The following is a 27,286-nucleotide window of genomic DNA, read 5'->3' on the forward strand; positions in this document are numbered from 1 at the left end:
GTGCAGAAGTGGATTGGTTTGACTGGGGATGGCCTGCTGATGTACTGCCATTTCCTTCAATTTCCAGCCGTTCTCTTTCAAACCTCTTGGCTGACAAGGCTAGCCAATGTTTGTACTTTGGAACATGTTCATCATCAAAAGGAAAGAATGCTTGGCCTGCCAGCGCCTTTTTGTAGTGTGGATCCAGAATAGTAGCACAAATGTAATGCTCTTCTGAGTGGATCTTTTTAAGACGTTCATCACCTTGTAGGAGCTCTAATAATTTCTCAGCCAGAAGAAAAGAGTCTTGGTTTTTTACATCTTTTTCAAACACAGAACACACCTCCTTCAGTTGGTCCTCCAGCATGTACAACAATGGGATAGCTTTTCCCAAATTAGAGTCCTCCTTGCTGACTGCACGCGTGAAGAACTCAAAAGGACGAAGCATGCGTGTCAGGCTTTGAACTATGTTCCATTGCGCCGCAACCATCCTCAGCTCCTCTGTACCCTCTGTAAGGAAATATTGATCGAGTTCCGTATACTGCTCATACAGACGCTCAAGCATGTAGAAGGTTGAGTTCCAACGTGTTACCACCTCCTGGATGAGTGCTTTCACTGGCATTTTACGTTGATATAGCAGGCTCCTCAACTGCTTCCGGGCCTTAAAAGAATGGCTGAAATGCTTGCACATTTTTCGGCAGGTGTCCAATACGCTGTACGCTGCACTGCCTTTATTACCCAAGAATTTTTGGACAACCAGGTTTATACAGTGCGCCAAACACGGCACTCTGAAATAGTGACCGTCCCTCATGGCCTTAACTATATTGGCGCCATTGTCCGTGGAAACATAACCAACCTGGCGTTTTAGTGGGGACAGCCAGTTAAGGACCTTTGTGTTAAAGACATCCAAAATGTTTTCGGCTGTGTGACGTTTCTCCAAACCAAACATGGCTAGTGTTGCATGTTTCCGAGCAGCTTTAAAAACAATGTCCGTGTCAACACCTGTGTTTAGCTGTGCTTTAGCCCCTGAAAAAGAGACCCAGTGTGCAGTGATGCACATGTAATCAGCGCCTGCGCCACTGGTCCACATGTCTGTTGTCATATGTATAGTGTGAACAGCACTCTTCTGCAAAGCTGCCCCAATCACCTTCAGAACATCTTCATGTAGTGCTGGAACCGCAACTCGGGCAAAATAGAACCGGCTAGGAACCTTCCATTTAGGGCAGAGCGCTGCCACTAATTCTAGAAATCCAACCCCTTCTACAAAAGAAAAAGGGAGAAGGTCCAGAGCTAGCATTTTAGCCAGCTTGGTGTTATACAGACGCGTCAGTGGGTGGTTGCGTTCATATTGCGCTTCTGTAAACAACATCTTTTTAATGTTGCCCTGGACCAAAGATTTACGGGATGATGATGATATCTTCGACCCAGTTACGCTCGCTGATGAACTTTTTCGCAATGGTGTATCACTCTCTCCCACACTCTTAGTGTGGCTCACATGGGGTGTGCTGCTGACAGGGGTACTGGGTGTAAGTGAAATGTTTGACACGTCTTCTTCCTCCTTGTCATCATCAGATGAAACATCATTACGTGCAATTCGGCCTTCCTTGATCGCCTGTAGGTGCGCAAACCATTGGACAGCGTGCTTTCTTTCAAGATGACCTCTCTGGCCTCCGGTACCGTAGTTGGAACCAAACTTACCACGACTAACTGCCAACTTACAAATGCTACAAATGGCGAGGTTTTCCTTTTTTGTGGAAACACTAAAGAAGTCCCAAACTGCGGACTTGAAATGTCTTTGGGGGCCGGAGGAGGCGGCGATACTGGTGGTGGTGGTCCTGCTGCTAATGCCAGATGAAGTGGAGGATGTGGATTGCCGAACTTCAGTACGTTTTGCACTTTCACCACCACGAATTGAGGTCGAGGTGGATGGAGGTCCCTTCTGGCGACTAAGAAATATGGAAGCGGTAGGTGTTTGTGTACTAGTTAACTCCAATGATTGTGGTGTTTCTTCCATTGCCTCCTCGTCGACATCATCATCACGCTCAGCAGCTTCTCGGGATAGGGTCAAAATGTCTCTTTGCTGCATGCCCGGTGGGGCTGCAGTGACCTTTGTGATGACTGGCTCGTCGTCATCGTGAGAGGCTTCATCACCAGCAGTATCTGTCACTTCTTGTTGAGCCTCATCACACTCCATAGCTATGAGTTTTTCGACGACCTTCCTTTTACGCTTAGGTATCTTTGTAAGATCATGGTGTGCCTCATTCTCAGACGGCAGTGGTGCTGGTTCCCAATTGTGATCCGTATCATCAGAAGGAGGTGTGCTTGAAGAAGATGTAGACACCAGCCTTGATCTCTTCCTTGCTAGGGGTGTGGAAGACAATGAATGATCATCAGGAGGAGTGGCTTCCTAAAATGATACCTCGGTTTGATTGTCAATTTCCTGATGTGCCCCTACTTCGGGAGGAACAACTATTGTGGGCACTTGTGACCCTCCATGCACCTCTGCTTGCGCATCTCCTTGCGCTGCCTCTCCTTCCACATGTACTTGGGCGTGTACTTGCACATGGTGTTGTTGTTGCGGCTGTGGTTGTTCAACACTTGTCAGAGGAGTTACAACAACCTGTGTTGATTCAGGGACATTGCTGCTACTTTCTTGCGATGAGCAAACATCACTGGTCGATGGTGATTGGAGAAGTACACTGACTGCCTCTGAAGCACTCAAGGGCTTTGACTTAAGTTGGCGTGGTGGTGGAGGCACTGAACCCAATGGAGCAGGGGTGCTGCTCCCAGCTTGGTCCCCAGCAGATCCTGCTGCTGCAGGCGTACTTTTTTTTTTGCTCCCAAAAAACGTGGCGGGTGGCACACCAGCCTCCTTGGTAACTTGCTTCTTCTGCTCCTTACTAGCAACTTTCTTGCTAGAGGAGCTACGGAGAACTTTTTTTGGGGCCATCTTCTTCAGAGCAGGTCAGACAGCAGGCCGCAGTTGCACGAATTGTAGAGTTGTCTGAGGCCAGACGTGACGTCGCGTGACGTTATGCTGCACACACACACCGCTGCAGGACTTCTTCCTGGCACTGGTGGTTCTCTTGAGTCTTGTGCACCTAAAAACAATGGAAGACAGAGGAACATCAGTTCAGTTATACACCACAAAAAAAATCGAAAAACACTGCAAAATCAGTACAATCCCATTCCATCCATGCCCTCCATGATGTTTAGGTTCAAGACAGCCCACAGAAAGACTAGGCCCATGCTAGACTCAAATACCCCTGGTGAAAAGGCCACAAGTACAGCCCCAAAAAACGAAAATCACTGAAAAACCAGCACAATCCCAATCCATCCATGCCCTCCATGATGTTTAAATTCAAGACAACCTACAGAAAGACTAGGCCCATGCTAGACTCAAATACCCCTGGTGAAAAGGCCACAAGTACAGCCCCAAAAAACGAAAATCACTGAAAAATCAGCACACTCCCAATCCATCCATGCCCTCCATGATGTTTAAATTCAAGACAACCCACAGAAAGACTAGGCCCATGCAAGACTCACTACCCCTGGGCATAAATAAAGGTTGAAAAGTAGGCAAAATGGTTGCAGCCTTGCAGGCCTAACAACAAAGCCTGCATTCAAAATGGCCACTTGCCTGCCAGCACATGGCCAGTGCCTGTAGCTGCACTCAAAATGGCCACCAGCCACATGGCCTGTCCCTCCCCATGAACACCCCCAAAAATCGAAAAACACTGCAAAATCAGCACAATCCCATTCCATCCATGCCCTCCATGATGTTTAAGTTCAAGACAGCCCACAGAAAGACTAGGCCCATGCTAGACTCAAATACCCCTGGTGAAAAGGCCACAAGTACAGCCCCAAAAAACGAAAATCACTGAAAAATCAGCACAATCCCAATCCATCCATGCCCTCCATGATGTTTAAATTCAAGACAACCCACAGAAAGACTAGGCCCATGCAAGACTCACTACCCCTGGGCATAAATAAAGGTTGAAAAGTAGGCAAAATGGTTGCAGGCCTAACAACAAAGCCTGCATTCAAAATGGCCACTTGCCTGCCAGCACATGGCCAGTGCCTGTAGCAGCACTCAAAATGGCCACCAGCCACATGGCCTGTCCCTCCCCATGAACACCCCCAAAAATCGAAAAACACTGCAAAATCAGCACAATCACATTCCATCCATGCCCTCCATGATGTTTAAGTTCAAGACACCCCACAGAAAGACTAGGCCCATGCTAGACTCAAATACCCCTAGTGAAAAGGCCACAAGTACAGCCCCAAAAAACGAAAATCACTGAAAAATCAGCACAATCCCAATCCATCCATGGCCTCCATGATGTTTAAGTTCAAGACAACCCACAGAAAGACTCAGTCCACCCACCACTGAGTACCCCTGGGCAAAAGGCCCCAAAACAGCCCAAAAATCGAAAAATTCCAAAATTTTAGTTGCAGCAACTGTAATGCCCCAAACAAACTTACTTGTAAAATTTCTAATCCAACAGTGATCCAAAGAAAGTCAAAAAGGCCTCAAATCCAAAGATCCAGCAGCATCCACAAAAAGTAATCCTTCCAGCTCCAGATCCAAATGAAAAGTGACCAGGAGATGGACAAAGCACTGGGAGGAGCCTGCTGAACAGGAACAGGAAGTTGAAGACTGTGGGGCACTTCCTTCCTCCCACCCCCCCCCCCCAAAATGGACTCCTCGCTAAAAAAGTGCAGGCAAATGTCAACCTAAGGAGTTATTCAGATAAAAATCATCATTTCAAGAAGGTTTATGCTGCTTGCTGGTGGATTTCTTGTGCAGAATTGCAAATTTTATATTTTCGCTTGTGCGAGATTCTTGCTACTCGCCGCATCTCAAATCTCGCAATTGCGAAGTACCGCGAGACGTGATCTCGCCGTACTCGCGTTGACAAACTATCGCTGGCAAGCCGCGATGACGTAATCACGCTCACCAATTCCCGCGGGATCACACAGCAAGATCCAAAATGGCGCAGCACTCGCAAACTATCGAGAAAAACAACTCGGCAAACGATGATAAACGCAGCGCGCCGCAAAAATTGTATCACCAACGCCGCGCGCCGCAAAAAAAATCCGCTGCGTGCGGATTTTGCGGATTTTGCGGGAAATTCGCAAATCTCGCGGATTGCGAATTTCCCAAAAATCCGCAAAATCCGCGAGCGTAACGGATTTTCCGCCCATGCTTACTGTAGTGTGACAATGTGCCCTGATAGCCACACACAGCCAGAACTGCCAAGTGAAACATACCCCTAAAGCCAGTCAGGGAATGCAAGGCTGCATGCATGTTGCTATATCCCAGGTGCCAGAATCACATCATTAATCATGCTCCCATTCACATCACAGGTGCTGCAGAGGCAGAGACCTCAGATAGCGAGGCACTCCATATCGAGGAGACTCCAGAGGAGACGGAGGGAGAGAGCCATCCAGCCCCAGAACCTGGACCGCCACATGCACCTGCACCAGTACCAGCACCTTCCCAAACGCACAGGGCCACCCTTGAGCTACAGGAGGAGTTCAACCACCCCAGGCGTCACGCATGGCAGTGGAACAGACCCTACCTCCACCCAGGAGGCCGACACGTTGCACAGCCACTGTGCAGTCCCAGGCAAGCGGCCGGTTGAGGCAGCAGCACACAGTGGCCACACGAGCAGACCGGGAGCAACAGGCCCAAGATCTAGGGCTAGGTATCGAAGCCCGGATGCTAGCTGTGCACCGCAAGCAGGCACAGCACATGGCAGCCATGCAGCTGCAGCTGTACAAAACTGCACGCAATATTAACCAGCTTACAGGAAGTGTAAGTCAATGGCTGCAGTCAAAGAAAACAATCAACTGATGGTGGCGAGGCAGGACATCACCTGCTGACGCCACTGCCAGCTACTGACCCGGCTATCTGCATATACCCGTTCAAACCACCTGATAGGGAATGCCACATCACAACTGTCGCGCAGGTCACTGACAATGCAGATTCAAATTGTACAATGCTGCCAAGATGTAGCAAGGGCCCTGGAGCAGGTTACCACCGCAGTTCAAACCCAACAGGTGTGTGGCCATGGCCATGCAAGGAGGGGGTGATGATGCCAGTGAGGGCAATCACGCCTGAGCAGCCTGTCTGTGCTGGTGGAACCAGAAAGGTGCCGCAGTTCCAGGCCCAGTGCTGCATCCCAGCCAGACACTCCCAACGTTGAGTTAGAGAGGCGACAGGGTGCGTCCGGCAGGAGGTGCCAGTGACTGACTGAAAATTACCTGCAGTGCCATGGTGATGTAACCACGCCTGCTCTGCATACAAGAGCCTGTATGACGTAATAAATTTGTGATATTGTTTGATAATTCAAAACACTTCTAGAAATTGTTGAACATAAGAATAAGAATTTACTTTGAACACAAATCTTCCTCCTGTCATTAATTCATGTGGCATGCATGAGTGCAGTGTTGTGTGAGGGGTATGGGTGAACTAGAAATAGTTCAGTGTGATGTTGTTACGGCGCCTGTGTCCTTCAGCAGGATTCTCCCAGCGTGCATGATGCACATGTGCAGGTGGCAGGTTGTCCCCCTCCGACTCACTACCAGACACCTCCACAGGTATTCTCCGCTTGGTGGCAATATTGCGGAGTATGGCACACACAGCCACGATGCGGCAGCAGACCTCAGGCTGGTATTTGAGGGCCCGCCAGTCTTGTGTATGATGCAGAATCGGCTCTTTACCATCCCAAATGTCCGCTCAATTACTTTTCTTGTGTGTATGTGCGCAGCATTGTAACGCCGTTCCTGTGGTGTAGCAGGGTTGAGGTATGGGGTGAGGAGGTATTCACGGAGGCCGTAGGCGCTGTCACCTGAAGGATAGGAGCAGAGGGTCAGTGCCTGTTATGCGCAGCTACATGGTCTTGACATACTGTATGTGGGCATGTGTACTTACCTAGGAGATGTCCTTCACCAAAGTCACCCTTGGCCAAGCGGGTGTGTATGCCGCTATGCCGGAAGATGAACGAATCCTGCGTGCTCCTCTGGTATTGGGCCACAATGTCGGTGATGATGGTCTTCGCATTGCAGACCATCTGGATGTTGAGTGAGTGGTAGGACTTGCGGTTCCAGTACATGTATTCTGTCTCTGCGGGTGGACAGATGTGGATGTGGGTACAGTCAATGCAGCCAATTACATGGGGGTATTGGGCGGTGTGATAGAAGTCCAGTTTTGTTTGGGTTAAGTCCTGTTGGGTTGTTGGGAAGGTTATGTAGTGGTGTATCCGGCTCAGCATGGCGTCCAGGAAACCCCGTAGGCAGCGTGACAGTGTGCTCTGGGATATCGCCCCTGGATATGCGACTATCCCCTGGAAGCTTCGGGGGGCCAGGAGGTGCAGGCAGCACAGGACCTGGACATGGGTGGGCATGGCATAGGTCCTCCTTGTTGGGTGCTGCATCAGGGGGTCAAGGTCGCTGATGAGCTTAGTTATCATTACCCCATTCAACCTGTATTTGGAGTAGATCTCCTCTTCAGTGTGGCCCAGGAGTGTAATCCGCAGCCGGAAGATGCGCTCCTGGATCCTGCGTCAGTTCCGGGCTGCAGCCTGGAGCCTCAGCCGTCTTGCCACGATGTAGAGACCTGGCATTATGACTTTCCTCATGCTCCTACTTTGTCGCCTTAAGTGTGTTTGATTTACTCTACACCTGTTTCTTGTTTGGATTTTTTTTCTTTTTTACAGTTGAAATTCATGGTTACCACCTGGTTTGGCTTCTCCTTAAATTGCGATTCGCTTTTTGCGATTTTGGTGTTTTCCGCTATTTGCGATTTATGATGAATTGGATTAGCGATTTATTTGCGAATTCGCAATAAAATTCACAGAAAATGTGGGTAATCACTGTTAAGGAATCGCAATGGGGGGTTCCACATTGGTTTTGCTATTTTGTTTTTGCGAATTCGCTATTTCATGCTTTTTTGGTTGATGAATTGCGGGAGCGGAAATTGCGATCGCAACAGCTGTTTCGCAGCTATTGCGATCACAATTTCGCTTGATTAATCTATGCCTAAGTATAGCGATTACCAAATAACGATTCGGTAAAAATCGGTATTTAGTAGTCACTAATCTTAATATTTGTACATCTGGCCCTTAGAGACATAATGGCAACGTTAATATATTTCAAAGCATATGTAACAATAATTCTTGTGTGTGCTTTCCTGGTGAATACACTTTATATATTATGTGTCCTTGGCATTCTTTTCATGCCAAGCAATACGCCAGAATTGTTTAACACACTCTGGTAAATGTAATGTAAATGTATGTGTCTTGTAAAGCGCACTGCTGCCCTGAGGCGTTGTGGCGCTGTAGACCGCTGGGGAACCCGTCCTGGCTATCCCTGTGAGATGGTCCCTACTGGGTATCTCCAAGGTGAAACCAGGCATCCCCGGCGAATGTGGGGGGCCGTTTTAGAGATGAGGCAAGCTAATGCCCAGAGTTGCCGAGTGTGATCCCTGGTTAGAGTAGGCACCAAGGCGAGAATTATTGAGTCCGCTGACCCTGGTCCACGACCCTGCCGCGTCCGGAATTGAACCCTGGTCCCAGGCCGTTCTCCGCTTCCGGGTCTGCTTTCTCTAACCAGTGAGCCACACCACTCCAGTGGTGTGGCTCACTGGTTACACCGCTAACAGTATTTTCCTTTCAAGAAATAGGAACAAATGTTTTCTATAAATTCAGTGAATTAATGCAAAATGAAAGTTCCCCTTTTAGTCATTAGATGGCACAGTTGATTCTTCATTACATACTATAGAATCAACTTTTGTTGCAAACACTTCTGATTTCCAGTCTCTCTAAATAATGAAGGATAACCACCAGAGATGTTAGTTTCTGTGAAGTTGCAGACTTGGTTAAAGTAATTATCAAAAACAAAACCTTTGTATTCCAGACAAGCAGCCAAGAGTCCTTGCAACAGGATGTAAGTAAGGAAAACAGAGATTAGCTCATCCTCCTTCAACAGCTACAACCAGGACAATTGGGACGCACCTCTGTTCTAATTCTGTTTACATATGGCACTACAATGTTGCCCATGTTTACAGTGTGAACCAGTAGACCATAAATACAAATGTTCACACAACATGTCTGCTAAGCATGAGTAGAAGTTCAATTTTGTTAAATACTTCCTTGTTTGCGGAATGGTTACTGCAGTGATTAGAAGAACCAACTGCTGAGAGGCTTGTGTTAAGGGAACAACTGTATGTGATTCTACCCTTTCTTGTACTGTTTTTGGTTGTAGGAAAGTGTGTATTTCACACATAGCCACATATTGTTGCTTCTAAGTCCTGGTATTGGCCCTGCTTTGCCAATGCTCAGCAGATGCAGCAATTGGTTTGCCAGTGACGAATGCTTTTGGTGGTGACCATTGTTTCATATACATTCAACATGACCAAAACTTTATGTGACGCAATGCACACGTGCAATGTGGCAGCTCTCCTAAAAGTATAGAAAAGAATGACTTCATACTCTCATGATGATCATAAACGAGTAACATATCAGTGACGGGGCAGTGCAAATATGTACTTAGGTTATCTGGTTAATCGTATGATTGTGGTGTGTATGTACGCGTGTGTTGTAAGTGGGTAAAGCGGAATGACAGTTAGGCTCAGAATAATTGAGTGATTTATGGTAAACACTTTAATCTGGAAATGATACTAATATACATTTATTCCTCAAAACATTTAAAACTGTCAAGTTATAGAGTGTTAGCATTATGTCTGTCTGACCATGTACATTTATAAACAATGTGCATTCACTTACTGACCTGGGATATGGGGAGTAGTAAAAGTGTTTTAGTGAGCATTTAATATGGGCGTGTAATGTGAGGTGACAAGTGGCCAGATTGTGTAAATTGATGGTAGATGTGGTTAGGTCTACATTATATTAAGTTTAGTGACATTGATAGTCCATATAGTGCATTTAAATAAAACTTTAAAGTGTTGTACGGACCTTCTATATTGTTGTGCATTGTATTGTTTATCCCCCTATTAGTAAAAGTACAAAGTGGGCAGAGTCCTCACTATTTGTGCTAATTTCTTTTAATATTTCCAAAATGATCACACATTATTCCCATTTTGATGTTCTGGGACTAATTCACAAAGGCATAGAAAGAGTGTGTAAAATAGTACGTAAAATACTACTCCAAAATGCTTGTGTTAAACAGGCACCAATGTTTTCCATACAAATAAATTATAAATAATATAAAACGGCTGATCGCTGGTATTGGCTTTGCAAATGCTGGTGCATTTTTAAGGTGTATGGGATTGGCAAAACCAATAGCGGTGGCCAACCTAGAGCGGGGAAGGAAGAAAGACGGGGGAAATAGGACGCTAAGTGAGGAGGGTAAGGAGAGGTAAAGAGATGCTGGGAGAGGAATAGTTGTCTTTAAAAAGTGAGATGGGGAGTGGTGAGGATACAAGGTAAGCTGGGGGAGCAACATGGAGAACACAGGACAGCTGGATGTGAGGGGGAATGAGCACATGGAGGGAGAGAGAAAGAAAACACATGCAGTCCTAAGGACTGTCTAAAGAACAAAAGTAGTTCTCTCATCAGTGCCAGCAGTGGAAGGATGTAAGTCAACCAATCGGAAACATATTAAATGTGTAATGCTCCTGGGGTGAAAATAAATACAAGAATTGGGAGTAAAGACATTGAATATGGAGCACGTAACTGAGAGACAATAAAGTTATAGAGACATGAGCAAGGAGCTAACCCAACGCTCACTCGGTATATTGCATTGTAGATATGACGCCATTTTCAACAAACTGCTAATGCTGTTTGCAAAGCAGGGAAACATCCTTTACGGCGCCACTTTTACAACGCAGTACCTTTATAACGCAGGTTTTCAACGCAAGTCATTACAAAGAATTGCGCTGGGGGGCGCTCTTGGTTAGGTAATAGTTTAATTTACTATCCAACACCTTCCCTACAATCCACGTGGACTGGAGTTGGAATAGTAACTTAAACTATTCACTATCCAGCACCCCCCAACGCAAGTCGTTGTAACGATTTGCGTTGAGAAACCTGCGTTGTACAGGCATGCGTGGTAAAAGCATTCGTTGTAACAACGTACATCCGCAAAGCAAGCCCTAAAAAGATCTTCTAGTCGACCATTTCTGCCATTTGTGAGCTGATGTGCCATTCACATGTTGGATCAGCCCACACAATACAATGGGCCATTGGTCAGTCCCCTTCAGTGTTGGTTTATTGGCATTGTCGGTCCTAGCACTTATGAATGCCATTTACTGTTTGCAATCTCCAGGATTTAAAGTGTCAACATTTTCCCAATGTAATCTCTACATTGCTTTGCTATTGTCGGGGCTTTGTCTTCTTCAAAATTCTTCAGAACTTAGAGTGTAAGAAATATTTTCATTTCAAGTGTGTTCTATAGTTTCTCTGCTTGAACGTTTTCAGATTTACAGAGAGAACCTCAGAAGGTGTTTGGAAGCCGTCCATATTTCAAAGCTGACATCCCTAGCTCTTCCGCTCATTGGTCCCGGGACCTTCGGATACCTTTTCAAAGAAGAAATACGATGGATCCTTGAGGAGCTCTTAATATTTGCCAAAGAAACCAGCAGTATAACACTGCGCCATGTGATGATTGGATTGCCTCCGGAGAAGCAGGAAGAAAGTTATGTAAGTACAACTCCATTGTGAGGAGGATTCTCCTTATCTTGTTGGAGGGGCTGTTTCCTAATAGTTGACTGCAGAAGGTGCAACGAGCATTAGAAATTGCTTACCATTTGCCAAAATATATGCCTCCTCATCACTTGAATTAACTACCTCATGTATCCATTTTTGGTTAGCAAAGATCAGGATGACTAGTCTGCTTTTTAAACTTGAGAGCCAAATCGACCTTTAAATTTGCCTGTTATTGGCATTGCAGTTGTTAAAGTTAGGTGTCAATCGTAGCAATATACTACTACACATGTCTGCTTTTCCATGACTTTACAACCAGTTACCAATATACCTATTCAATATTGTGTCTGTGGCATTCATTTTTACCTGTTGTATAATTCGTATAATATTTAATATCTAAGTATTTCCATGCAATGTTCCTGATGGCAGGAGGGCACATGTCACTAGATGTTAGTTTTCAGAAATCATTGGCAAAGCCAATCAGTCTTGCTGTTATACCTAGGGGTGGGTAAATTGGCTTTGCCAATGCTTCTTTGCTTAGACATCACCTTTGGTGCATTATTATTTTACCATTCGAAAATGGCTGCGTGCCAACTTGGAATGGAAAATGAGTAATAAAGTATTAAAAAAATCCAAGATGGCTACCGGCGCATCTGCATGCATACTTACACATTCACACTCAGCGAACCATCTTGGAATGGTTTGTCTTTCTTTATTACCAAAACTATTCCATGATGATCATTGATGCATGCACATGTATGTGTCGCCATTTTGGAATAAGAAAAACTAAAGGCATTCAAAGATGGCTGCTAGTCTTGTACGCTGATATACTGACAATCATTTTAGTTTTTTTTTTGGTTATACTTTAGCCTTAATTCACCATTTCAAGATGGCAGATGGCCATTTTAGAATCGTGATTTGAGAAATAAAGTATGTGTAGGGTGCCACGCAAAAGGTTAGAATCGAACGACCCAGTAGCAGTGTCCAGCTGTTGCATTAAAGTTGAGGTTGGGAAGGGGAGACATGAGAGTTTTAGATGGTCGGCAATAAGATTACTCAAACCTTGGAACAGAGACATTTAGGGACAGCTTACTTTACAGGGAAATCTATAGGTGCTTAGAAAGAATGATCTCCCTGACAAAGGAATTATTGATTAAATGTTATGTTAAATCATCACAAGAATAGTTTATTTTTATTTGCCAAGTGGGCCTTTTTTTAAAATGTAAGGCCTGCATTATGTGTAACCCGTTGTCATTACAGAGAGTACCAATAAATGTTAAAGGGGAAATAAACAGGATTATACACTTTTTGGGAATCATTTATGGAAACTGGATTTGCCATGCAGATTCCTCAATTTTTTCCCCTGGTTTTTCACCCGAAGATTTTGCTTACAGCAGGTGAAATCTATGGATGAAATCCCACTGACCAGTGGTGTTCCTGCTTAATTTATTGTTCTGAGGGGCTAGTTGAGGGCCTTGATTTAGAATGAACTCTCTAATTTCCTTGTGACACATCAGTGAATTGTATACAATACATTTGGAAATCTTCGAAACCGGTCTTTTTAAAGGTAGTCTTTTTGTACTTTAGTCTAGTACCTTCTGTCGCCGACAGTTGTGGCTTCTTGACATAAACCACAAAAAGACCATTCCTGCAATAAACCACAAAAAGACCATTCCTGCAAAGGTCAGAGTTTATGAATTGAAAGATTAAATCAATCTGACAAATTATGATTTTGCCCATGAAGCTTCCTTGGCATATTTGTCGCTGTTCAAATCCTACGTTTTGCAATTCTGCTAACGATGCCCTGTATGAGTATATGACTTGCACTGGTGCTGCCTATTTTAACGACTATCAACTTTCCAGATTTGCTAAAGCTGCTTCTTCCATAATGGGGCAAGCAGGAAAGTTCTCTAGATATACCAGATCCCAAAGAAGCTGCAAGCTGAGTTATTCTGCTGCCTTCATGTGGTGTTCATTAACCACTGGTGTGCAGCTCATTGGTGTGCCTATTCTTCCATCAGAACCCTAATTTGTGGACACTTGCAAACTCAGGACTCCTGCTATTACCTATATTACCAGCTGTCATAGAAGTGACTTTGGGCAATGCCTTGGAAGACCTTCAGAGCATAGTCGAAGGTCGCAGGTTGTAGAATGAGAATGGGTGAATTGGAGGGATAAGATCTTCTACATGCTGGTTCGCTTTAACCCCTTGCATGCGGGGCAAATTTTCACGCTGTGCGGGCTATTTGAATAGTGGGCGGGATTCGGACGGCACTGGTCGTCCTCCGCACACGCCCACTGTGAGGCATGATGGCCGGGGACAGTCCCGAGCATGCAGGGGGTTAAAGCTGATATTGGTGAAATGCTTAAATGAAGCTGTGTCTTATTTAACATGAAAGACTTTGATGGCAAGTAAGAATTTAAATCGGGTACGCAACCAAAATTAACGTATGATGATAAGGGAAACTTTAATCTAAGCAGAAGTTGGATCATAAGGCTCTACATGCATTTACTCAATAAAACCACATCAATATTCTCACATCTTGAAATTTCTTCTACCAAGGCACTGGTGATGTTGGGACACAGAAATACTACAGAATTCACATTTTGCCTGTAGTGATGCCCAGAAAATTGATGCAGGAAGCACAACACCCGAATGAAAAATGCTTCATCATTTTAGGTTTTCCCCATATTTCACAAGCTTTGAGGTGGTGAAATGTCTCCAGAAACCAGCTAGAATACACCATTACCACATGTTTCATAATACCCAATTAATACCTATTCGGTTGGAAATTCATTTTCTGGTTGAACCAGGAAGGAAAATAACATATGAAAGACGTTTTAAGGGTTTAGGCAAGGGCCCTAATGCCCCTGTATATGTTGAATATTTGTATTGCCACTAGAGATTGATGTCTCAAGGGAGTGATCAATTCACTCCTAGAATAAAGCTTTATGTGCTGTAGTGATTCCTGATGTACACCTTCTTAGGAGGAGAAATTAGACTCTGCGTACATCTTTTCGAAGGCTAAGGATTTCTAGGATATATTATTTTTAGGGATATGGGCTTCTAGTATTCCGCATTTTCGGGGAAATATACTCTATCAGATACCGCTTGGTGATGCATTAATTGCTGATATAAACCTTCTTGAGTGGAGTAACTTTAGGCAAAACTAATATTTTTGGGGTTTCCTAAACAGGTATTCTTATGTCGGATTATCAACATGCAGAGGATTGTTAACATAATTTATCTAATGCGAAAATCCTGCTGGAACAATAGTGACTGCAATACAGCCACTCACAGGCAACAGATCTGTTTAAAACCTCATCTGAGTGCCTGCGATTGATATGCTTAATGTATGCAGATGGTTACAGGTGGTGGGCACTGGCATACATTTTTCGTCAGATTAAAGCAAGGCATGCAGAAGTTGAAAAAGGAGGAAGAGAAAGGTAGGAAAAGAGTAACAAAAGTAGTAAGCAGAAATTAAAAAGAACTTGCAAGATGGATGAGTGAGATAAAGAGACAGGAAGTGTAGGAACAAAGAGGCAAGAGGTTGTATCACGGCTAGATAGCCTTTGTGTTTGGAACTACAGCATTCAAGAGCGTCTTTGGTGGGCACTCTAACAAAGACTGTGGCTAAAGTTCCTATTTTTATTATTACAAATTAAGCACTGATTGATAATACTGATAACAACCGATCCAAATATTTACTAAAAGCAGTTCTGTAGGATATTTACTGGCACAGTAAATGTAATGACATGGGTTGCCCGTCTGCAGGAGGGTTTCTACCTCACAATGTGGTATGAGAGATTCACTCTGCCCAGAAGTCTGGCATTTCATGATGTTCAGCGTGGCCTCAGCAAATCCCACATTTGCAGGCGTGTCCAATATTTCTTTGTGTACATTGTTGTAGTCCTCTTGTTGTTTTAGTGAGTTGAAGATGGATTACAAGTCGCAAAGTGGTTCTGTGTTATTGTGACTGAACCTTTAATGAATCACATCCAGGGAGGAAAATCAAACCTGAAATGGGGCCTAGTTACAGCTGTCAGAGTAATTAACCCGCCTTGTGCAAACAACCGATTGTGCAGGGATTGCAATCACAAATCAGAGTTAACTCCCCCAGTAATTAACCAAGCTGGAGGTGGGTGTGGTGTGGGTGTTGGGATGGGTGTTGGTTGTCACGGGGATTGTAGTGTGGCATCGCTTTGGTGGTTTTCAGGTGATTTATTTGTCGGCTTTGACTGTGGATTGCGGAGGAATTGCTTTGCTTGTTGGAGTGCGGCCGAGGACATGTTTGTGGATGGGCGTTGGCACATGCAGCTGTGTTTTTGCGTTGTCGATCGCGGCGTCCGGCCGGGCAGATGGTTGGTGGCTCTGTGTTGTTGGTGGGGCCTGATGTCTTGCACTTGAGTGCTGCTTGTTGTGCATTTCTGTTGTCGTGGCGTGTGGATTTGCGACTGTGTGGGTTGCGTCTATGGTGGGCACGTGGGCTGTGTGGTGATCGGTGAATGCTGTTTGCCTTTGTGGTTCTTTCTCGCAGGCAGACATGTTGAGAACATGATGGGACGTGCCTTTGCTTGTGTTTTTGCGGTGACCATTGTTTTGATTTGGGGCGTGCCATTGCTTTTGTGATTTGAATTGGGTTGCCGGGGTGAGGAGGCTTTGTGTTTCAGGATTTGAGTGGGGTTGGTGGTGTCTTCTTGAATTGGTGATGTGTGGTGGTTGATTTATCTCTTTGGCACACTGTTTGGGTGGCATCTTGTTGGGGAGCTTGGCTCTTTCCCTCTGTTCTGTTTGCACTGGTTGGCTTGTGGGGGTGTGCTTGCTTCTGGTTTTCAGTTGGTGATTCTTTGGCCTGGAGCAGTGTTGATGGTGTTGTGTGGGTGGTGTTGGATGATGCTATTGTCTTGTATGTTGTTGTTTGGGTTGTGGCCCTGGGGAGGTCGGTTGCCTTGTGCTGGCGGGACGGGACACCTGATGGCTGTGCGTGTGTCTTGTGAGATGGGGCTGGATGTGCTGGATTCTCTTTGAGTTGGGGCTGGGTTGTCTTTGATTGTTGGAGCTGGTGAGTCGGGGGGGGGCTGTGCCGACTGGGCCGACGGCTGGGGGGGGGAGACTTTTTTCATTGATGTTGCATTGCTGACTGTTGGGTGCTCGGAAGGACGTTTCTGTCATATAACTAAGTGCCTTGAACTTTATTCAATTTTCGACTTTAAGCCAATGCAATTTGCGTCAATGGGTTGAGATGGAAGTGGTCTTAGTGACCGTACTCCACAAAAGCAGGGGTTCTCAAGGTTCTATCATCTCGCCCATGCTTTTCAACATCTACATGAAGTCTTTACCAGTACTGATCAATAAATTTCACCTCACATGCTACAACTATGCAGATGACAAGCAAATACTCCCAAGTGGAATGCCCCAAAGACATTGGAAAATCACCAATTTTCAGCTGTTGCAGAGCCGTGGATTAGTGGATGACTTGGAGCCATCTCAAATTGAATGCTTCAAAAACTGAAATATTCACGTGTGGCGATTGGAAATATTACAACCCGCTTGCCGCATGGCCTGATGAACTGGGATCACTGCCTAAAGTATCAAAGGAAGTAAGAAACCTCGGAATGGCCATGGACTCCAAGCTGTCAATGAATGCCCAAGTGGATAAACTAGCAAGATCAAGCTTTGCTACTATAAAAACGCTGCGACAAACTTTCCCTCATTTGGGATTTCCACACAAGGTCCAAGCTTGTTCTATCCAAACTCGATTACGCCAATAGCCTCTACCACGGATCACCTTTAACGACCATGAAAAGACTACAACGGATTCAGAACTCTACCGCCAGACTACTCTTGCATATCAAACCGCGAGACCACATCTCCCCTGCCTTGAAAGCCCTGAATTGGTTACCGGTTGCCAGAAGATCCACGTTCAAGCTGCTTTGTATTACCCACAAAACAATACATAGAATAGGACCACTCTTCATCAGGAATAAAATCACCAAACGCATTCAACAAAGGAACTTCTGCTCTAAAGGAGCATCTTGCCTCAAAATCCCACCATACAAGAAAAAAAACATTGGTGGCATATCCTTCTCTGTTCAAGCAGCCAAACTATGGAACTCTTTACCCCCAACATAAGATCCACCGACAACCACCTTATCTTCAGAAAACTACTCAAGATTTTGCTCTTCCCCGAATAAGCACTATACAAAATCAGAAATTTACAGCATATCCCTCTGTATATAAGCATTTGTTTTCACTATAGATATGTACCTATCTTTGTGTATTACTTTATAAAACATGTAAATAATTATGTTGTTAAGAGAAAAGAAAAAAATAATAATAATAATAATAATATAAATCAATAAATAAAAATCATCTTTGGTCTACATGTACATACTTCCATTGTGCATCTATGTACCTTCGATGTACTTGGATCTGTGTGTTTGTTACTTTTCTCCTGAAAAAGCATATCCAATACACTACCCTATTTCTCATCCTGTGCCTCTATCAATATATTTAATCTAAATATACTTGCTTCCTTTTTGTATCTATATACTTTCAATGTACTTATGGATCTATATATTTATCACTTTCTTCTAATTTAGCATTTCAAATGCACTAGCCTATTTCGCAGCCTATACTTCGCTCAAAATATCTTCTAGCCCAACCTTCTGACTCATCTCAAACTTCTTTCTACTACTCCTTCCAATGCACTACCCTATCTCTCATCCTATACATTTATCAATATATCCTCTAAATCCACTCTCTCATTTATCCCAAACCCCATACCACTACTATGATCGCCAAAATAACCCTTTCTAGACTCTCTCCTGCTCTACCCCTCCTTGCATCATCTGACACCTCTTTTTACTACACCGATCCCCTAAAACAAACCTTTCTAAACTCTCCCCTCTGACTCCTCCCCTCCAAAACTCATTTTTACTCATCCAAAAGCCTCTTCCTACTGCTAAGACCTAAAAAAAAAATTAAAAATCCTTCACTCTTTTATCCCTCCATCATCCTTTTCAATCAAAATTAACAGACTAACATGTTCACTTCTCAAATTCCATATTCAACTATGCTAATATACTGCCCAAATAACTGAATAACATATGTACTATTCAAATTACTTCATATTTACACTATACTAATTTTCAACACTAATCCTTTATGGGTTCCGGAATGGCGTGCTACTCGCCAGAAATGCCCTTCAGCACCCATCAGGGTAACAAGTGCTATATGAATGCTAATCTTTCTCCCCCTTTTATCCCTCCGCTATCCTTCTCACTCCAAGTAACAGACTAAAATCCACCACGGAAATTACCTCCTATTTCACCATATTAATTCACCACTAATCCTTTATAGGCTTCCTGAATAGCGTGCGTCAACAAGCGATAAATAAATACAACCCTTTGTCCTCCTCTATCCTTCTGCTATCATTCCAAATCCAAATAACTGACTAACGTATCCACCACTTAAAATGTACTTGCATGTTTCATTATACTAATTCAACACTAATCCTCTATGAGTCCCGGAGTAGCGTGCTACCCGCCGGTAGTAAGCCCTATATAAATGCATTTACAATACAATAGAATACAATACAAGGGCAGCCTTGTTTTCAGGATCTTGGAGTGCTGCAAAGCATGTAGTCTGGATAAGTAAAAACCGAGACTTGCATGGCTTTAGTGTGCGTATGAGTGACATTCCATTGCCAAATGTGTGACATGTCAAGGGACTCGTTAACACAAGTAACCCAAACCATAAAGTCTAATAAAACAGACAAAAAGCATAAATTACCCCCTTTTGAGCACTATGAAGCTCTGGAAAACACCTATTTAGGGGCTAAATTGCACAATGTAAAATCCCTTCTTGTCACCTTCACCAAACTCTGTGATCCTAAGCAAGAATTTAATTACATTGTTCCTCCTTCATCTTCATGATCACATATTCGAGTGCCTTCAAATATTTGAGTTCCTGATATGCACTGTACAAAAACATTCTTGTGTTTTATTAACACCTTGGCTGTAAGGGGTTTTCCCCTCCTGTGCTGAGATTGCTTGAATACTATAGTTTCATGACAAGGTCAGCTCGTCAAACGCACAGCGCAGGAAACACCCATGACGAGCTGACCTTGTCATGAGCATGGAAGGGGTTAAATAGAATATAATTTTGCTCCATGGATAATAGAGTATTAGACTGCTGTGATTGCTGGAGGACGAGTGTGACAAAGGATCCTAACATTGTAGCAGCCAGTTAAGGGGCAGAGCACAGGTTCCTCATGTGCAAAAGGCAAAAGAAGTCTGACATATTTATGACTACCTACAGACAGTGTCTTGTAGAGATAAAGTGCGGAGGTAGAAGCTGTGACAAATGCCACACACCACCAAATGTGCAAATGGCAAGGTGTCAGTATATCCATGAACACCTCTTCTTTTCTCGACCTGGGAGGCTCAGACAGTGTACCCAGCAGGTGCAGGCTCACAGCTGACACTGAGTTCACACCTTGGAGCTAAAAAAGCCTCAAGCAATTCCGAGGGGCAGAGAGGAGCTTTAAATGCGTGACAGTTCATTTCAATGCAGTGATTCAGGAACCAACCAGCATTGAAATGGGGTTGTGTCACTCCTGATGCGTGGCACTTGGCAAGGCTGATTTTAATATTCAATATTTTACTTACTGGTTGTAGCTACTGGAGAGTTAGTATAATTATCAAACACATTAAATACAAAAATTAGAAAAGTAGTCAAAGGATTGCTTTGGGTGAAATCTAAAATCATCTATAAATTTCATAAAATGAGATCCGCACGCTTTCACAAAATTGCTGCCCCTCTGGTGAAATACTAAAGGAAAAGGCGTGGAAAAGGTGGTTTATCTGGTGGGACAAACAGTATAAACACCACAAAGGGTCTAATCTGGCCTTCCCCTAAACTCCATCAACCTTGCGTTTCTGGTATATATTCGAACCAGATTGCACTCCAGCATCAATGTGAAAGTGGTCTGAGGGAGCCCGAGGACCAAAATAATCCATTGGTATTCAAATTATTGGAGCTGCAAAGTGCCCTGAAGGAAAGCAGTAAGGGCAAAGCACCAGGCTTGGATGGGGTCCCCCTCGATCTCTTTTGCGATTGTCAAGAGTTACGGGCCCCAATACTTAATATCTTCAACACTAGGGCAAGGATCGGTCCCATCTTCCTCATGGAAGAGTTCTGTAATAATCCTGTTATTCAAAAAAGTAGATAAAGCTTTGCCCAAAAATTATAGGCCTATATCTCCACAGTGAAGGTTATGGGGATAAGCTTATTACATAGATTGGAGGATTGGGCAAATACATATAACATCCAATCAGATACCTAATACAGTTTCAAAAAGAGGATGGACACCATCGACCAATGCCTGAATCTGAGCTTACTGATAGGAAAATATACTGCTGCGAAAAAGTGCTCAATTTTTCTCTCCTTTATGGATCTATCAGCAGCTTTTGACAGCATATCCCAATCAAAACTGTGGTCCATTATGGCAGAGTTCGATATAGAAGAGGACATTACTAATTTTAGCAGGCAACTATATAGTGAAGCTAATGCCTATGTGCGATACAGCAGTAATAGTGAATGTACAGAATATTTTTGAATTAGAAGGGGTGTCAGACAAAGGTGCATACTAGCCTTTTTTTATGTCCCTTGTACACAAACAGAGTGGAGACAGCTTTAACGATGAGATTTAGGGACACCGCATACATCAACCACGCCCTCACAATATTCTACAAAATGCGGCTGACGCAGTGTTAATTGCCAGAACTGTGAGAGGGCTGCCAGGGCTTATCAATGATTACATAGTATTTATGCAGGACCTGAAAGGAAATGAGGCCAAAACCTTTACATTGACTTGGAGGGCAAGGAAAATACCTGCTCATTTTGTAAACTGCTTTAAATTAAGTGGGGCCAAATCATTCTCCTATCTGGGCGTCCTGTTCAATACCAATAATATATGGAAATCTATGCTGTTAAATAGGAATTCGTTGTTTTAGAATTAAATTAATAGACTGTATTGCTTTGCAAAAAAATTGGGAGTCAAACTGGCGAGAGAGCTCTTAAAATTATATGCTAGTAAATGTATGGCGATTGCAACTTACAGACTAGGCATTTGGGGCATGGTGAATGTTCAAGGTATTCCAAAACAACTAAGTATTCCTTCTGGAACCAGGGAGGGTCCTTCCAGAGAAAAAGAGGGGGGGTTGTTCTTTTTTGAGATGACACCGTACTAAGAGTTTCTACGCCAGATTTTTGACGACCCTCTGGCAACCTATTATCAGTTTATAGGACGAAAAAATGTGGTTGTGAGCGAAAGTGGTAGCACATCAACAGAAACACCTATTTTGCCAATAGAAATACTGTTGATGCGTTTCAAACCCAAATAAGTTTCTTGAAGGGTTCTCCTCAGGACACAGAACACTTGGTGAGCTCCGTCTTTAGTGGGTACTTCAATATAATTGCTTTCGAAATCCATAGTTCTCAGTCAAATAATAATTGCCACCAATTACACCAATTTTTGTGAAAAGGCTCGATCACTTCATTCGCAACCTGGGTAACATGGATGCCCCCATCTTGATGGACTGCTGCAAGTTTGTTAAAAATAACAAATTGAATATTTTCTAACACAGAAGTGATGCGAGTGAAATTATCATAGTGAGCCTAGTAGGCTCACTATTTGGCCACTACCTCTGAAATGATGTAGAAATATAACCCAGCGAGACACTAGCCAGAGGCATTTTGATATTATTGTGGCTGCAAATTTATACAGAATCTGAGCTATACATGTTTTGTATGTTGCTTTTTCCAATGTGATTTATAGATTTATTGATAATGCACTGTGTTATGTAACAAGTATGCCTATTATTATTTGTTGTGATTCCAGTGTATGACAATTTTTTTTAAGGTATGTACTAAAACAAAAATTTCTAAATGATTTACATTTGATCAAAATAAAAAATCAAAATTAAGAAATTAAGTCAATTTTTCCAGATCACAGTAATTAATTTATGTTCTCTTTGAATGAAAGTATGAATGATTGTTTATCAGTAATGGCATTTCTTGTGGTGCTTCCTCTTGTTTTAAAAGCTGTCATTCCTGAGGTATAAAGTTCATATTTGGATTATCTTTGTGTGCTTTTATGCTACAGAAGTGTAGCGAATAAAGAATTTAGACTGACTGATTAATTGGGCCAAAACTGAAACTAGCTCCCCACAGTTCACTTGTGCGTGTTGACCATTAATTAACAAGTTAGCATCTTTGCCAAATGTATTGGAGGTTCTAGTTCAGGAGGCCAAAATATTGAGATATATTCTTGAAGCGACCGAGCCACCAAATCAAATAGACCTACTCCAAAACCTAGCATCAGTTTATCAAGGCAAGCTTTTTAACTCATACAACAAATCAATTTAACTAAATTGTTCCTACCGCGCTGATACATTCAACAGAGGATAAAATAGCAACTCAACTTTTCAAATCTCCACCAGGAAATCCTCTAGACTTGGATCATGAAGAGGTTTTTTGAGTAGTCAGTGTCTGGTCCCTCTTACTCCCATCAAAGAACTAAGAACAAGGGAACATAAGCACCTTAGAAAGACACACCACAAAAAGAAGAAAAAACATACAACAAAATAAAAATCCACAGGAAAAGATAATGTATTCCCTATATTTAAAACCTGTGGGGAAAAAAATCAACACTGCGTCCGGGAACAAACCGCAGGTGAATAAAGAGAGGCTCTAACCTCCCTGGAAACAAAAGTATATGCTTCTACAAAAGTAGAACTTCAAAATCAAAGTCCTTTGGATTATAAAACAGAACTACAAACTTCAGTTGTGACAAACAAGGCAGCACTAAAACCTCAAAATATCAATTTGAAGTATACATCTGACATTAGCTAAAATAGGAGAAATTTGTATCTAACAGGTTTGATGCAAATAAATAATAAACCACTGCAGCTAATTCAAAGTAGAACTGAGGGAATTGACACAAATCATAAAAATGACAATCAACAAAAAATATGTACCTGTTTTAGTGCACAAAACTAATCCCCTAAATTAAAGAAACCTCGTGAACATCTATCTACAAATACAGTAACAAACCCTTTGACGGTTAGAGTGCAAAATCAGCAACATGACAGCGATACAGACTTTGCGTTATCTCCCTCCCTCAAAGGATAAAAACAAGACAGAAATAAATAAACTGGTATTTTATCCAGAACTTAAATTAAAAGGGAACTTTGATATATTAAATAGGGGTAACATCCGAACATTACTTGTATCAATAAAGGAGCTGCCATATGTAAAATCAGCAAAACCAAAGGGGATGATGGACGGAGCGTTTGAGCAATGCAAACACTCACCCCCAGTCAACTGATCTGAGTTTAATCCATCATCGTTCTTTAGCTCACTCCGCCACCCTAGTTCAGACATGGCCATATACAAATCAGTCTGACCCTGTGCCTCATGGGAACAGTCCAGCCCGAACTTCCAAGCCATGTCTTCCCTGGACCGGAAACAAGCATCCTGGGACTGGTTTCCGGTTCATAACCATCTTCCGCCAGGCTATCTTGAATCCAGTGGCAAAGTGAGCAAGGGACCCACGTCTGGGCATACCCTGCCAACATAGGGCGAACAAAGCAAAACCAAAGGGGATGATGGATGGAGCTTTTGAGCAATGCAAACACTCGCCCCCAGTCAACTGATCTGGGTTTAATCCATCATCGTTCTTTAGCTCACTCCACCACCCCAGTTCATACATGGCTATATACAAATCAGCCTGACCCTGTGCCTCATGGGAACAGTCCAGCCCGAACTGCCAAGCCATGTCTTCCCTGGACCGGAAACAAGCATCCTGGGACCGGTTTCGGGTTCATAACCCCCTTCAGCCAGGCTATCTTGAATCCAGTGGCAAAGTGAGCAAGGGACCCACGTCTGGGCATACCCTGCCAACTTAGGGCGAACAAAGCAAAACCAAAGGGGATGATGGATGGAGTGTTTGAGCAATGCAAACACTCACCCCCAGTCAACTGATCTGGGTTTAATCCATCATCGTTCTTTAGCTCACTCCGCTACCCCAGTTCAGACATGACCATATACAAATCAGTCTGACCCTGTGCCTCATGGGAACAGTCCATCCCGAACTGCCAAGCCATGTCTTCCCTGGACCGGAAACGGGCATCCTGGGACCGGTTTCGGGCTCATAACCCTCTTCAGCCAGGCTATCTTGAATACAGTGGCAAAGTGAGCAAGGGAGCCACGTCTGGGCATACCCTGCCAACTTAGGGCGAACAAAGCAAAACCAAAGGGGATGATGGACGGAGCGTTTGAGCAATGCAAACACTCACCCCCAGTCAACTGATCTTGGTTTAATCCATCACCATTCTTTAGCTCACTTTAGCCCCTTTTGTATCAATATGTAAAATCAGAGCACTTATTATCCATTACATTTCAATCCCGAGTGTTCGAAAACAGAACGAAGCAACCTTAATTATGTGGTCCATGGTAGAAATTACTGAAGAGGTATAATAAACTGAAAGTTTTTAAAAGCTGGGGAATTACAGAAGAGAGATATTCCAAAGCTTCCTATCTTGAAATGTGTATGAATCCCTCATATATTCTAACAAGACCACTTTACAAAACAACATTGACAAGGTCAAATTACTGGTTCCAATAATGGAAGTAAAGATTCTAAAAGGTGTACTGGGCCCAGTGTACAGAAAAGATCAAATTTGAAAATCTATTTAGGTTCAGGATCCGGGTGACAAAGTACTGTAGGTGAAACATCTGACAAACTCGATGATGACTGGTCTTGGATACCTACCATACTAACTCAAAGTAAAAAAAAAAATGAAGTAATATTATGAATTTATCCATCCGTTCTTGGGTGGCCTCCAAAGTATTGTGGGAGAGGAGGAAGTAACCAATGTTTGGAAATCATTTGATATCCTCGTTTTGTAAGCAACATGGTGCTATATATTTTTTCCATTAATCAGATATATATTATATATGAAACACAAGCTTTGAAACAATATAAAAAAGGTTGTGCAAAGGGGGGACTTCCTATATATGTTGCAGCTAATCTTGATTTAGAATATCCCAGTAAGAAATACCACTGCCATGGTTAATTGTCATAATAATACATGACTGGAAAGGAAACCAACCCCTTCTTTAGCTAAATTTATTTATTAAAACACACAGAAATGAGCAAAAAATAATTTTGGATAATATTGTAAAAGTTGTATTTAAATCTGTTAAATGATTTAGAGAGAAATAATTATATTGATTTCCAGAATTATTTATGGAATATTCCTGTCCAACTGAAGGGAACCCCGAAGAGGAATGAAAAAGTAGAACAATTGGTCACAAGCTTGAACTCAGCACTTACTCACTTGAGTAAAGGCCAGCCACCAGTACCAGCCTGTGTATCAGGGACCCCACAATATGTTTTAGATCACCCATTTTCAAGTTTGAACTTATTTTGTAATATTAACTAATTTGATGTTGAATTGAGTTTGGAACACTTTTCCCAAATAATTGTTCTTGAATTTAATAAACCTGTTTTTCCAAGAACAGCAATTATAACCACTCACTCAGAAACATATAACCAGAAATGTCTTAAAAGGGCAGGCGATATTACAGACCAAATGTCCCTTTTGTGACAAAGAGTCTGCAGCACTGGGACAATTTTGAATATTTTCTGACATTGACAAAAAATTGCAACCTCCTCTTAGAATGGACCAAATTTACAGAGCGTCTGGCAGCTGAATTTGGGACAACTAACTGCCAAAAAGGTAGGGAACTTGGGCAAGCTTGGCCATGCTATATATAAAACTCTAGAAGAAGAAAAAAAAGTCTTAATAAAGAGCTCTGGTTTCTAAAAAAAAGACCTTAAAAAGAACCTTGCTTGGTTTAAAAAAAGAATTGGATTTCTAAGGTGAATTTAGAAAAAAACAGCTGCCTGGAAGGCGAAAACCGCAATAACAAGTGAAATGTGGACCCACTTATTTATAACCTGTAAAACTAACAATGACAAAGGATTTTGAAATTTTGTAAACACCTTATCCACCCAGTATACTAGAAGTAACTACTCAAATATTAATGAACTAAATTGCAAAACACATAGTGAAAAACTAAATCGGATCAAATCAGGCCTTCAAAATGCCTATAATCAATGCACTACTTGGGACGTTCATAGGTGTGTAACCATTAGTATGGAACAGATGCAGTTTATTATGAAAACAAAACAAAATCAGATTGTGTTCCAAGCCCAAATGATATCCCAACCAGACTATTCAAATCAGACCAGTAATACTGATCTAAAATGTTATCCTTTTTGCATATTTACTGCATGTCTAGAAGCGAGATCGCATACTCCTGGAAAGGGTCCAAGTTTCTTCCAATATACTAGAATGGTCATGAGGATAATACAACGAATTATAGATTAATTGCATTAATGGATGTAGACGCTAAATACTTTGCAAGTCTGTTATTATGATACTTGGAAGCATGGGTTCAAAAAGAAAACATCTACCATTAAATCAAACGTCCTTCTAGTTCAGAATTGGAACAATCACTGACATCACTGCCTTATCGACAAAGTATCCAGAAATATTTTATG

At 42.8% G+C, this 27,286-nt stretch overlaps 1 protein-coding gene across 1 annotated transcript in view; it reads left to right on the forward strand.

The window, feature by feature from the left end:
• The window catches only part of LOC147692141 (uncharacterized), a 605,572-nt gene that overhangs the window by 441,354 nt on the left and 136,932 nt on the right, over window positions 1-27,286 (forward strand). Inside the window, exon 14 of the mRNA XM_086939503.1 lies at window positions 11,424-11,645. Coding sequence (XP_086795629.1) covers window positions 11,424-11,645 — 222 coding nt within the window. The remainder of the gene's footprint in view (window positions 1-11,423; window positions 11,646-27,286) is intronic.

The sequence above is a fragment of the Lissotriton vulgaris genome, chromosome 9, assembly GCF_964263255.1.
Source record: "Lissotriton vulgaris chromosome 9, aLisVul1.2, whole genome shotgun sequence".
Taxonomy (NCBI): domain Eukaryota; kingdom Metazoa; phylum Chordata; class Amphibia; order Caudata; family Salamandridae; genus Lissotriton; species Lissotriton vulgaris.